Below are 14685 nucleotides of genomic sequence, written 5' to 3'. Positions count from 1 at the left end.
CAATAATCAAATATGAATTTGATGGTAGATTATCTATTTTGTGTAGTTTTGAGCTCAGGACCAGGAACATATTGACTGGGACAAGGAAGGGTAGAACACAGTCAACAGCTAATACACACTAATTCACATTTCACATCAGATCACAGGGTTCACATGGACTTCACAAGAGGTCAGAGGTCAACACAGAACATAAACCAATCATGGGCCCAGTGGGGAGTGCCATTCCTTCACTGAGAGACAACAACACAGAACACACACAACTCAAAGGTCAGCTCATAACAGAAACAAACACAAGATTCACTATGAATGACAACACAATAATAAGTGAACTAATCTCCAATGTTAAATCTACATAGAGTACAATAAGATGTGTAAAACTACAAAGAGTGTTATAACTACGAAGACTGTTATTTAACTACAGAGAGTGTTATGCTAAAACTGTGAGATAACAACATACTGTGAGACAATTTGCTTCCAAGCTCACGTGAAAACAATGAAACGGAGCTAGGACAGCAACAGCGTGTGTAAGAAGTACAGCTAGTACCATGCAGTTTGGCAAAATGAAACACGACAACATAGAAGCTGAATGGAGCCACGCCTTCCCCACTCTACAGACCAGAACAGCTCATTTTAGGGGGGGAACTAAATGGAGGTGATCATTGACTGTTCCTTTAGCTCACTGAGGAGGATCTATCTGGGATTTGAAGGGAAACCTGACATGGTTGCATTGGGCTCAGGTGGTCTGTGAAGTGAGGGACTTTGAATAATGCGCAAAGAGATGCTGCTTGCTCTGAAAAAATGAATCAGCACACTGAAGACAACTACTAAAGCCCACACACACACACAACATGGGCTCTCCATGGCATGTACAAGCGGGTTGCAGTGACGCTTTTCTTCTCCACCACAGAGACAACTACCTTGCAGTCGTCTGGGAGAGAATTCCCCCAAGAGATCTGCAGCGTACTGTAACCATCCCTTTTCTCTGGGGGGTCGTCTGCATCCAACTGCTTGGGAAGAGAGATACAATGAAGAGGCGCATTTCTGCAGAAGCACTGAGGCAACACACACTGCCAAGCGTGCGTGTGTGTGTGTGTGTGTGTCGGTCTACATTGCTCACAGCTGGTGATGGCTGGCTGAAAGTCAAGGTTATTAGATTCAACATGTGGGAGGTTTTGAGGCGACCCACGAGCCCAGTGACTACCATCTCACCACAGCTGACTGAAGCCTATGAAGTCCAGTCACTGAACCATACAGAAGAACCCTACTTACATAGCCAGAGTATTATTGTGTCAATGAAATTTAGGGTTTGAGTTACTCACATACTGACTCTTTGGGTTGAATGCTTATGAGGTCGCCCTTATTTATGGGAGAACCCAAAAACCCTGAACACACTCGAATTACAAACTAAATCTGAAAATACACGTGTTCACATCCTTCATTGGTGGCTGCAATCTCCCTTTTCTATGTTCTTCTGTATGGGTAAGAGACGGGTTATTGCAATGAATGATTCCGATACTATTCTAAAGGTCCCGGCATCAGAAGCAGTGCTAATCTGGTTGAAATGACACACAGCATCTGGTTCATGGCTGCGAGACATATGTTTGCTGTTTGAATTGACAGCTGGACGAGAGCAGTGCTTAATCAATAGTAGTGAGTGACCAATGGCATTTGTTAATGAACTCAGAGCAGTTTATCTGAAGAGAATACATGTCAGAAAACTATGGTCATGTCAACATGGGGTTTGCACATAACCCCCAACTTGTTCTTATGACATCATTTCAACCAGCTGTGACCACTGGGACTGAGTATTTCCAGCCTATATAAAGAAAACCAATACAGTCTAAGAGATACCACTGTCACTACACTTACAGATCAACAATATACGATTCCATAAAGAAAAAGCTATTTCTAGGTAGGACACATCATAAAATGTTATGTAGTAGAACAACTACTCATTTACAAAGAGTCAAAACATCCAATCACGTGCCGGCCTGCGCTCTCTCTCCCCCAGTGATTGGGTGCCTGCCAGCAGCCTCTATCCCAGAATGTACCACGGCACAGACCATCTACCCCTCGTCACGGAGACCATGCCCCACTTCTGAACGAAGCGGAGCAGCAGCCAAAATAACACAGGCACCCTTAGGGTATCATCATCACTGAAGAGACAAACAGATATGTATACAGACTCCAGGCAGTAATATTCAAAGTGGTGATGCTTATTCCTACCGCTTATGTAAAGGAGCTGCAAAGCCCCGTTCAGGACGGTACAATAACACACTGTGACTCTTTGTGACTGTGGGTCTGTGGGGGAGAGTGATGGCATTTGGTATACTACTGAGAATCTCATCCAACGCCAGAGAGCGATGATGTCATTATGTTACCATCTGACAGACATCTAACAGCATGAGGACAAATGACTAAATAAGGAGCATTCTATCCTGCTATTCTATCCTGTATGAATACACAGAAACCCCTGTCAGATCCTTCTAGAAGACATCACAGAGGGGTGCCGACTCTCTCCCCTCTAAGAGCCCTTTCCAAAGGCCTCTTCATTAGACATGCTAAGCGTGCCTAGTCCAAAGCCCTGTGCTCTAAGCACATGAGGGGGAGGAAACAATAGGAGGCAGCCACTTTAGACTATTGAGGTGCACCCTTGCTCTCTCACACTGTGCATGATTAGTCCAAAGCCCCCCTTCTTGCAGAAAGAGGCATTTCAAATGTATTTCAACAGGGCCCTATAGCCTCACCCAGGCAGAAATAAACAGACTCAGGTTTATTCAAATATATCTGATCATTAAAATAGACAGTTTAATTCGCCCCATGTTTTTCTAGGCTGTGTCAATCACATCTCTGTATCTGTTATCGAGCCGTCCCCATCTCCCACCTTGAGGCTGGCATTGGAGCGCGGATGTTCCAGGTCGTTGAACCTCCAGGCCTCTGCGCCCGGCGTCTCAGACCTGGCCTGGAGGTCAGGGGTCAGAACTGTCCCCCCTGCTGACACGGGGAAGACACCCAGAGACATGGGACGCTCTTTCCTACAGAGACAGAAGAGGGTCAGTCAGATTATACAGAGGGACATGTTGAGCATGACTGGCTACACGAACTACACTATAAATATATCTGGCCATTCGTGTTGAAAACGTTTCAAAATCATTCTGATGAGCTAGTTAAAAAGATAAGACTTAAAGTGGGCTTCTTTTTTAGAAACAGATCTTGCCTCTCCCTAAACAGTAGGAAGCAGGTTGTACAGTCAACTTTACTGCCAGTTGATAACTATGGTGACACCATTTACCAGAATGCAGCAGCCACTACTCTTAAACCTTTGGATGCCGTCTACCACAGCGCCGTTCGCTTTATCACAGGTTACAGTTTGAGAACTAGGGTTCTATGGTCTAAGACTCCAGCCACCCCAGTCACAGACTATTCTCTCTGCTACCACATGGCAAGCGGTACCAGAGCGCCAAGTCTAGGTCCAAGAGGCTTCTAAACAGCTTCTACCCCCAAGCCATAAGACTCCTGAACGACTAATCAAATGGCTATCCAGACTATTTGCATTGACCCCCCCCCCCCAGGCTGCTGCTACTCTGTTTATTATCTATGCATAGTAACTTTAATAACTCTACCTACATGTACATATCACCTCCACTACCTCGACACTGGTGCCCCCGCACATTGACTCTGTACCGGTACCCCCTGTATATAGCCTCCACATTGACTCTGTACTGGTACCCCCTGTATATAGCCTCCACATTAACTCTGTATATAGCCTCCACATTGGTACCCCCTGTATATAGCCTCCACATTGACTCTGTACCCTGTACCTCCACATTGACTCTGTACTGGTACCCCCTGTATATAGCCTCCACATTGGCTCTGTACCCCCTGTATATAGCCTCCACATTGACTCTGTACCGGTACCCCCTGTATATAGCCTCCACATTGACTCTGTACTGGTACCCCCTGTATATAGCCTCCACATTGGCTCTGTACCAGTACCCCCTGTATATAGCCTCCACATTGACTCTGTACCGGTACCCTCTGTATATAGCCTCCACATTGACTCTGTACTGGTACCCCCTGTATATAGCCTCCACATTGACTCTGTACTGGTACCCCCTGTATATAGCCTCCACATTGGCTCTGTACCGGTACCCCCTGTATATAGCCTCCACATTGACCCTGTACCCCCTGTATATAGCCTCCACATTGACTCTGTACCGGTACCCCCTGTATATAGCCTCCACATTGACTCTGTACCGGTACCCCCTGTATATAGCCCTGCTATTGTTATTTACTGCTGCTCTGAGCTCTTACTTTTTTTTTGGGGGGGGGGGCGATATTTTCTTAAAACTTCATTGTTGATTAAGGGCTTGTAAGAAAGCATTTCACTGTAAGGTCTACTCCACCTGTTGTATTCTGCATTTCACTGTAAGGTCTACTCCACCTGTTGTATTCAGCATTTCACTGTAAGGTCTACTCCACCTGTTGTATTCAGCATTTCACTGTAAGGTCTACTCCACCTGTTGTATTCAGCATTTCACTGTAAGGTCTACTACACCTGTTGTATTCTGCATTTCACTGTAAGGTCTACTCCACCTGTTGTATTCAGCATTTCACTGTAAGGTCTACTCCACCTGTTGTATTCAGCATTTCACTGTAAGGTCTACTGCACCTGTTGTATTCAGCATTTCACTGTAAGGTCTACTCCACCTGTTGTATTCAGCATTTCACTGTAAGGTCTACTACACCTGTTGTATTCTGTGCATGTGACTAATACAATTTTATTTTATTTGAAAAGTTGTAAAAATTATTAATAGTAAAGCACAGATACCAAAAAATGACTTAAGTAGCACTTTATTGTATTACTACTTAAGTACTTTTTCATGCTCATCAACTCTGTCTCTCGAGTTGCGCAGCAGTCTAAGGAAATGCATCTCAGTGTAATAGGTATCACTACAGTCCCTGGTTTGAATCCAGGCTGTATCACATCAGGCCGTGATTGGGTGTCCCATACGGCAGTGCACAATTGGTCCAGTGTTGCCCGGGGTAGGCCGTCATTATAAATAACAATTTGATCTTAATTGACTTGCCTAGTTAAATAAAGGTTACATTTTTTTTAAAGTCAAATAATCAAACCACTCATCCCCTGTGGATGGGGACATTGTCATCCTATGGTGGCATAGCCATGGTAGCCAAAATAATGGCCTGCCCAGAATATTTATGCATGATGGGGATGGGATGTTAATTCCTTAATTATCTCAGGAAACAGACCAGTGTGGAAGTACCTGTTTTCAATAGACTTTGTACCCTCATTTAATCAAGTGTTTCAATTATTTTGGCAGTTACCTGTATAACACCAAGCCTTACCTGACTCTGCCCACAGTTCCAGAGTCTGAAGTCTCTACTACACTCATATGGTGGAGCTTGATCCTCTCTACATGCTCCATGTAGTTATGTATCATCTGTAATGGACAGAATAGACAGGTTAGTTCTACATGCTCCATGTAGTTATGGATCATCTGTAATGGACAGAACAGACAGGTTAGTTCTACATGCTCCATGTAGTTATGAATCATCTGTAATGGACAGAACAGACAGGTTAGTTCTACATGCTCCATGTAGTTATGTATCATCTGTAATGGACAGAACAGAGAGGTTAGTTCTACATGCTCCATGTAGTTATGTATCATCTGTAATGGACAGAACAGACAGGTTAGTTCTACATGCTCCATGTAGTTATGTATCATCTGTAATGGACAGAACAGACAGGTTAGTTCTACATGCTCCATGTAGTTATGGATCATCTGTAATGGACAGAACAGACAGGTTAGTTCTACATGCTCCATGTAGTTATGTATCATCTGTAATGGACAGAACAGAGAGGTTAGTTCTACATGCTCCATGTAGTTATGGATCATCTGTAATGGACAGAACAGACAGGTTAGTTCTACATGCTCCATGTAGTTATGGATCATCTGTAATGGACAGAACAGACAGGTTAGTTCTACATGCTCCATGTAGTTATGGATCATCTGTAATGGACAGAACAGAGAGGTTAGTTCTACATGCTCCATGTAGTTATGTATCATCTGTAATGGACAGAACAGACAGGTTAGTTCTACATGCTCCATGTAGTTATGGATCATCTGTAATGGACAGAACAGAGAGGTTAGTTCTACATGCTCCATGTAGTTATGTATCATCTGTAATGGACAGAACAGACAGGTTAGTTCTACATGCTCCATGTAGTTATGGATCATCTGTAATGAACAGAACAGACAGGTTAGTTCTACATGCTCCATGTAGTTATGGATCATCTGTAATGAACAGAACAGACAGGTTAGTTCTACATGCTCCATGTAGTTATGGATCATCTGTAATGAACAGAACAGACAGGTTAGTTCTACATGCTCCATGTAGTTATGGATCATCTGTAATGAACAGAACAGACAGGTTAGTTCTACATGCTCCATGTAGTTATGTATCATCTGTAATGAACAGAACAGACAGGTTAGTTCTACATGCTCCATGTAGTTATGGATCATCTGTAATGAACAGAACAGACAGGTTAGTTCTACATGCTCCATGTAGTTATGGATCATCTGTAATGGACAGAACAGAGAGGTTAGTTTTACTTTTGGTACAGATAGGAAGAGTTCCCTATTTTCTCCCTTTTTCTCTCTCTCTCTCTCTCTCTCTCTCTCTCTCTCTCTCTCTCTCCTCTCTCTTTACCTCTGTGTGTCTTTGATGGAGTGAGTTGAACTCCTTCTTCAGCTCAGACTCTCGCTCTTCCATCCTGCCGACTGAAAGAGAAGAGAAGAAAGAACATCAGTCAGACAGTCAGTCAGTCAGATTATCAATTTGTCAGACAAGGTCAGTCAGATTATCAATTTGTCAGACAGATAAGACAGTCAGTCAGTCAGATTATCAATTTGTCAGACAGACAGTCAGTCAGTCAGATTATCAGTTTGTCAGACAGACAGTCAGTCAGATGATCAATTTGTCAGACAGACAGTCAGTCAGATGATCAATTTGTCAGACAGACAGTCAGTCAGATGATCAATTTGTCAGACAGACAGTCAGTCAGATGATCAATTTGTCAGACAGACAGTCGGTCAGATGATCAATTTGTCAGACAGACAGTCAGTCAGATGATCAATTTGTCAGACAGACAGTCAGTCAGATGATCAATTTGTCAGACAGTCAGTCAGTCAGATGATTCGTTTTTCAGACAGACAGTCAATCCGTTTGTCAGACAGACAAGACAGTCAGTCAGTTAGTTTTTTCCAACGCCAGTCTAGTCAGCTGTTAAATGAGTAGCTGTTCTTATAAGGAAACACACAGACACAGAGGCTAACAAATGAGTCATTAGTAACACCATATTGTGACAAAAGGTAATGCTTCAATGACCACACAAATGGAACTGCTTTGAACTGAGATAAAATACTTTCATATTCTTGTGTTTCCAGAGAGATGACTGTGTCTGTTGTCAACGCTGTTATAGCCACTACAGCCAGCCCACATTATCAACATCTATTGAAAGCAGCACAACAAGGAAAGATGTGGGACAAGCTATACTCTACACCCTGTAATGACAATGATCTGCCACTAGGTGTCCTCGGTTCAACGGTAATAAGCCATCAGACACTAGACTGTTGTGTGACGCCAATGGGGCGGGGAACTCTCAGCACAGAGAAAGTAATCTCTCTAAATGATTTTATATAGGCCCGATTTAAGAGGTGACAAAAACCCCTAATCCTCCCATTAGTCTATCTGGTTTAGCCTAAACCTGGCGTGGAGCAGCACAACAGGAGGAGAACAGCACAGGGATACTATCAATTACACTGACATTAACACTCTTCAAACGCTGCTGGGACACTGGGATAATGTTTGAATTGAAAATACTGCTGTGAGGTTATGGTAAAGTTTGAATTGAAAATGCCATGACTATTCTAGAGGGATTCTGTGTCTGTTTCTGATGTGAAAGGAAAATAAGGGCAGGGTAACTTCATGTGATGAATTGATATGTGCTGTTGATGTATACTGATCAAACAGAGCATCTCCACTCTGTCTAGATGAAACAGAGAATCTCCACTCTGTGTCTAGATGAAACATAGCATCTCCACTCTGTGTCTAGATGAAACAGAGCATCTCCACTCTGTGTCTAGATGAAACATAGCATCTCCACTCTGTGTCTAGATGAAACAGAGCATCTCCACTCTGTGTCTAGATGAAACAGAGCATCTCCAGTCTGTGTCTAGATGAAACAGAGCATATCCACTCTGTGTCTAGATGAAACAGAGCATCTCAACTCTGTGTCTAGATGAAACAGAGAATCTCCACTTTGTGTCTAGATCAAACATAGCATCTCCACTCTGTGTCTAGATGAAACAGAGCATCTCAACTCTGTGTCTAGATGAAACAGAGCATCTCCACTCTGTGTCTAGATGAAACAGAGCATCTCAACTCTGTGTCTAGATGAAACAGAGCATCTCCACTCTGTGTCTAGATGAAACAGAGCATCTCCACTCTGTGTCTAGATGAAACAGAGCATCTCCAGTCTGTGTCTAGATGAAACAGAGCATCTCCACTCTGTGTCTAGATGAAACAGAGCATCTCCACTCTGTGTCTAGATGAAACAGAGCATCTCCACTCTGTGTCTAGATGAAACAGAGCATCTCAACTCTGTGTCTAGATGAAACAGAGCATCTCCACTCTGTGTCTAGATGAAACAGAGCATCTCCACTCTGTGTCTAGATGAAACAGAGCATCTCAACTCTGTGTCTAGATGAAACAGAGCATCTCAACTCTGTGTCTAGATGAAACAGAGCATCTCCACTCTGTGTCTAGATCTCTCCACTCTGTGTCTAGATGAAACAGAGCATCTCAACTCTGTGTCTAGATGAAACAGAGCATCTCAACTCTGTGTCTAGATCAAACAGAGCATCTCCACTCTGTGTCTAAATGAAACAGAGCATCTCAACTCTGTGTCTAGATGAAACAGAGCATCTCCACTCTGTGTCTAGATGAAACAGAGCATCTCCACTCTGTGTCTAGATGAAACAGAGCATCTCCACTCTGTGTCTAGATGAAACAGAGCATCTCCACTCTGTGTCTAGATGAAACAGAGCATCTCAACTCTGTGTCTAGATGAAACAGAGCATCTCCACTCTGTGTCTAGATGAAACAGAGCATCTCAACTCTGTCTAGATGAACCATAGCTTCTCTCAACTCTGTCTAAATGAAACAGAGCATCTCCACTCTGTGTCTAGATGAAACAGAGCATCTCCACTCTGTGTCTAGATGAAACAGAGCATCTCCACTCTGTGTCTAGATGAAACAGAGCATCTCAACTCTGTGTCTAGATGAAACAGAGCATCTCAACTCTGTGTCTATATGAAACAGAGCATCTCAACTCTGTGTCTAGATGAAACAGAGCATCTCAACTCTGTGTCTAGATGAAACAGAGCATCTCCACTCTGTGTCTAGATTAAACAGAGCATCTCCACTCTGTGTCTAGATGAAACAGAGCATCTCCACTCTGTGTCTAGATGAAACAGAGCATCTCAACTCTGTGTCTAGATGAAACAGAGCATCTCCACTCTGTGTCTAGATGAAACAGAGCATCTCCACTCTGTGTCTAGATGAAACAGAGCATCTCAACTCTGTGTCTAGATGAAACAGAGCATCTCAACTCTGTGTCTAGATGAAACAGAGCATCTCAACTCTGTGTCTAGATGAAACAGAGCATCTCAACTCTGTCTAGATGAAACAGATTATCTCCATTCTGTGTCTAGATGAAACAGAGTTGAAGAGGCTAGAGGTTTTCATGGTGATGTTCTGGTACAGGGATAACCCTAGAATAATCTGGAAAGTCAGATAATTGCGTACTGGGAGAATGATATAACATGGGAACATGGCACCACTACAACAAGGTCAATGGTACCATTTCCATGATGTAGCCGACTGGCACTAGGAACGCATGTCACACAAGGCTGTGGTGGTGGGCCATTTATGATGATGTCATCGGACTGGCAGTGCAGTAGTGGGTGCAGCATGTCGTTATTCATGGGTCTTCATTACAGTATGATCAGTTCCTCTTTGGTGGATGAATTCCCATTGATCAGCATAGCAGGGATCAATGAATTCATTCTATCTGACTGTAGATTACAGGATAAGGGCCCCATCCCCATCTCCCTAATTAACATCATCTCACTGTGGTGTTATTGATATTATATCAAGCCATTACACATCTCCTGAATGAGGGACCACTACTCCACATCACATAGAGGACAGATTGTTCTGACTCCACAGTGACTGTGGCCAGCTATCGGAGGGGCCTTTCTCTCTGCCTGCCCAACAGGCATCCGCAGGACAGCTATGTGGTCCTTCTCTGAGGAGTGGCGAGAGTGGGTATGATGTAGACCGAGTTAGTGTGTTTAGAACGTTGGCTCACTCTGTTGGGTGGACTGGGTGAGAGGAATACGCAATATTCTGTTTCTTTTTGACAAAAGACAATGAACGGCATTGTCAAAGAAACCAAGAGTTGTGTCTGCAGATCAGGGTTGGGCTCAATTCCATTTTAATTCCAGGCAATTCAGAAAGTAAACCAAATTCCAATTTTCCTAACTGAAAACCATTGAAGATAATTGGAATTTCAGTGTACTTCCAGAATTGACTGGAATTGACATGGAATTGACCACAACCCTGCAGCAGATACACCCCATGTCTAAACAGCATTCTAGTGTACCACTGTCCTGCAAAGTAACCACGGATCTGAAAGTCCACTCATCTTCTCCTTCATACAAGCTTCCCAATTGAAGTAAGAGGGCAAGTAAGAGATGATGCCTGCAGTCTAAGACTATCCACACAAGAGTAGCTTGTGGGCAACTCTACACATAGAGTAGCTGTGGACTCTGCCCAGGTTGGAGAACGCCTGTCTGGAACAGCATAATGACCCATGAATTATTCACCACAGACTGGGAGTGGCAGCAGCCAGGGCAGCGTGCTCTACAGATGATTAACTACATGAATAGGACTCGTGACTGTTTATACACACTGGGCGTGTGCCATTACGATCTGCATTTCCCAGGCCTGGATTGCCAGTCTGTTTCTGCTTTAGCAATTGTTTAGCATGACAACAATAAAGGAAATGGCTGAAGCAGGAACTGGCAGTCAGATTGTCATTTTCCTAAGACTGAAGAACAACAGCAGTATGTCAGTTAATGAAGCTATGGTTCTCTCCTCCTCAATAAGTCATTGCTAACAGAGGTTCGAGCTAACACATCACACTGTGGATGCATGTGTTCCCTAAAGGCACCGTATCCGACTCCCCTCCTAAATCCACCAATGGGATGTGGTGCCTGGCTGCCACTTAAAGAGGATGGGAGTAACAGTAATCCTGTAATTCCATTACTGTCACCCAAAAAGAGTGTGAATGAATGTGTGTGTGTGTGTGTGTGTGTGTGTGTGTGTGTGTGTGTGTGTGTGTGTGTGTGTGTGTGTGTGTGTGTGTGTGTGTGTGTGTGTGTGTGTGTGTGTGTGTGTGTGTGTGTGTGTGTGTGTGTGTGTGTGTGTGTGTGCGCGTGTGTCTAATTAATTGTCCGAGGGATTAATGGGAGACAAGAAAGGCAGAGGCAGAGAATATCATGGAAATACATTTGCACTGGGCTCCATGGAGATGCTATATATGGACTGCTGTGTGCAAAATGGTAGGCATACCAATGATGTGAAATGCATGCATGTAGCTGTGTGGGTGGGTGGGTAATGTATGTGTGGATTCAGTGAGAAGGAGAGAGGAGAAACAGGAGTGAGATGGTGAATCTAAAACCACCTCCTCGCCCCTACCAAATCACTCCGTTGTCACGTGTTGCTCACGAAACTCTGAGGGTGACTTCCAGAGAGCGGCGAGGGGATCAATAAGCCCATCAACGTCAGGACACACTCCTGACTTGAATGATGCAGTTCATGTTACCCTTTTAAATAATAAAACAAGCATGAAATTCAAATGAACAACTCCACCCTGTTGTTTTACAAAATCTAAACCTCAGCAACAGTTAAACATTTAATTTGGGAGGTATTTCTTCTTTTACATGTATCAAGTCTCGACATTAGACAAACAAATGCATTAGCCACGTCTCTCCATTCTTTTGTGGGAAATTGCGAGAACTCAAAAATAACGCAGTGCTTTATGGGATTGCACATTGCTATGGAGCAGGCAGTGTTGCAGGCTCAGTGGAAGTGCCTACCGGAGGGGCTAATAAGCCCCTACACACCCTCAATAGCTTTCACTCACGCAGCTTTGGGACACTACTGCAAATGGCGGAGGTGCATGTGAACGCGAAGTGGAGGGTAAGGGGTCGATTTGGGATTAAGCCTGTGTGTGTGTGTGTGTGTGTGTGTGTGTGTGTGTGTGTGTGTGTGTGTGTGTGCGTGCGTGCGTGCGTGCGTGCGTGCGTGCGTGCGTGCGTGCGTGCGTGAGTGTGCGTGAGTGGTGAGTGAGTGAGTGAGTGAGTGAGTGAGTGAGTGAGTGAGTGATGTGTAAACTTACTTTGGTCTGCATAGTTCTTGATCTTGAGCTCAAGCTGGCGGGAGTGGGACTCCATTCTGCCCACATGGTTCTGAAGGTCCTTCTTCTCCTGCTCCTGACTGTCCTCAAACTCCATGAACTTCTGCTCAGAGACACACAGAGAGGACTCTCAGTAACTCTCTCTCATCAGTAACATATAGAGTTGTGGCCAAAAGTTTTGAGAATGACACAAATATTAATTTTCACATAGTCTGCTGCCTCAGTTTGTATGATGGTAATTTGCATATACTCCAGAATGTTATGAAGAGTGATCAGAGTAATTGCAATTAATTGCAAAGTCCCTCTTTGCCATGCAAATGAACTGAATCCCCAAAAACATTTCCACTGCATTTCAGCCCTGCCACAAAATGACCAGCTGACATCATGTCAGTGATTCTCTCATTAATACAGGTGTGAGTGTTGACGAGGACAAGGCTGGACATCACTCTGTCATGCTGATTGAGTTTGAATAACAGACTTGAAGCTTCAAAAGGAGGGTGGTGCTTGGAATCATTGTTCTTCCTCTGTCATCCATGGTTACCTGCAAGGAAACACGTGGCGTCATCATTGCTTTGCACAAAAAAGGCTTCACAGGCAAGGATATTGCTGCCAGTAAGATTGCAACTAAATCAACCATTTATCGGATCGTCATGAACTTCAAGGAGAGCGGTTCAATTGTTGTGAAGAAGGCTTCAGGGCGCCCAAGAAAGTCCAGCAAGCGCCAGGACCGTCTCCTAAAGTTGATTCAGCTGTGGGATCAGGGCACCACCAGTACAGAGCTTGCTCAGGAATGGCAGCAGGCAGGTGTGAGTTCATCTGCACGCACAGTGAGGCAAAGACTTTTGGAGGATGGCCTGGTGTCAAGAAGGGCAGCAAAGAAGCCACTTCTCTCCAGGAAAAACATTGGGGAAAGACTGACATTCTGCAAAAGGTACAGGGATTGGACTGCTGAGGACTGGGGTAAAGTCATTTTCTCTGATGAATCCACTTTCCGATTGTTTGGGGCATCCGAAAAAAAGCTTGTCCGGAGAAGACAAGGTGAACGCTACCATCAGTCCTGTGTCATGCCAACAGTAAAGTATCCTGAGACCATTCATGTGTGGGGTTGCTTCTCAGCCAAGGGAGTGGGCTCACTCACAATTCTGCCTAAGAACACGGACATGAATAAAGAATGGTACCAACACATCCTCCGAGAGCAACTTCTCCCAACCATCCAGGAACAGTTTGGTGACGAACAATGCCTTTTCCAGCATGATGGAGCACCTTGCCATAAGGCAAAAGTGATAACTAAGTGGCTCGGGAACAAAACATCAATATTTTGGATCCATGGCCAGGAAACTCCCCAGACCTTAATCCCATTGACAACTTGTGGTCAATCCTCAAGAGGCAGGTGGACAAACAAAGAATAAAAAATCTCACAAACTCCAAGCATTGATTATGCACGAATGGGCTTCCATCAGTCAGAATGTGGCCCAGAAGTTAATTGACAGCATGCCAGGGCGGATTGCAGAGGTCTTTAAAAAGAAGGGTCAACACTGCAAATATTGACTCCTTGAATCAACTTCATGTAATTGTCAATAAAAGCCTTTGACACTTATGAAATGCTTGTAATTATACTTCAGTAATCCATAGTAACATCTGACAAAAATATCTAGACACTGAAGCAGCAAACTTCGTGGAAATTAATGTCATTCTAAAAAAAAATGGCCACGACTGTACACACACACACCACTCTCTCACACCACACACACACACACACACACACACACACACACACACACACACACTTACATAATACAGTTGAAAAGAGACACTGCGAATATAGAGAGCAGAATTATTATTTGACCAAATACAGGACCACCCTGTTTTTATACAGAGGGGTACATGTGTAGCTACTGCCACAACATAGTCTAGACTACACTCTAAGAAGCAGGGATGTTTACTACTATGTTACATAGACAGACCAGGATCTGGAAGTCTTCTGTTCACCCGGAAATGCAGGTCCCCTCCACTCCCACATCCTCCTGGTGTGTCAGAGAAGTGTGTCCTGGACAGAAATCCAGTGTGTGTGTGTATGTGTGTGTGTGCTTTCACATCCTGCCAGCTGTAATACTTTA

The 14685-nt window shown here is 44.0% G+C and overlaps 1 protein-coding gene across 5 annotated transcripts in view; it reads right to left on the bottom strand.

Moving 5' to 3' along the window:
• Positions 1-14685, bottom strand: part of spag9a (sperm associated antigen 9a) — a 52221-nt gene that overhangs the window by 21173 nt on the left and 16363 nt on the right. For 3 of the 5 annotated variants that reach the window (XM_064987034.1, XM_064987036.1, XM_064987035.1), the window contains exons 2-6: positions 12551-12671; positions 6733-6803; positions 5368-5462; positions 2885-3035; positions 918-1004 (exon numbers count right to left, since the gene is read on the bottom strand). In XM_064987034.1, coding sequence (XP_064843106.1) covers positions 918-1004; positions 2885-3035; positions 5368-5462; positions 6733-6803; positions 12551-12671 — 525 coding nt within the window. The remainder of the gene's footprint in view (positions 1-917; positions 1005-2884; positions 3036-5367; positions 5463-6732; positions 6804-12550; positions 12672-14685) is intronic. The other 2 variants (XM_064987037.1, XM_064987038.1) reach the window with 1 other exon arrangement.

The sequence above is a fragment of the Oncorhynchus masou genome, chromosome 14, assembly GCF_036934945.1.
Source record: "Oncorhynchus masou masou isolate Uvic2021 chromosome 14, UVic_Omas_1.1, whole genome shotgun sequence".
Classification (NCBI taxonomy): Eukaryota; Metazoa; Chordata; class Actinopteri; order Salmoniformes; family Salmonidae; genus Oncorhynchus; species Oncorhynchus masou.
This window is presented reverse-complemented; position numbering and strand designations above follow the sequence as displayed.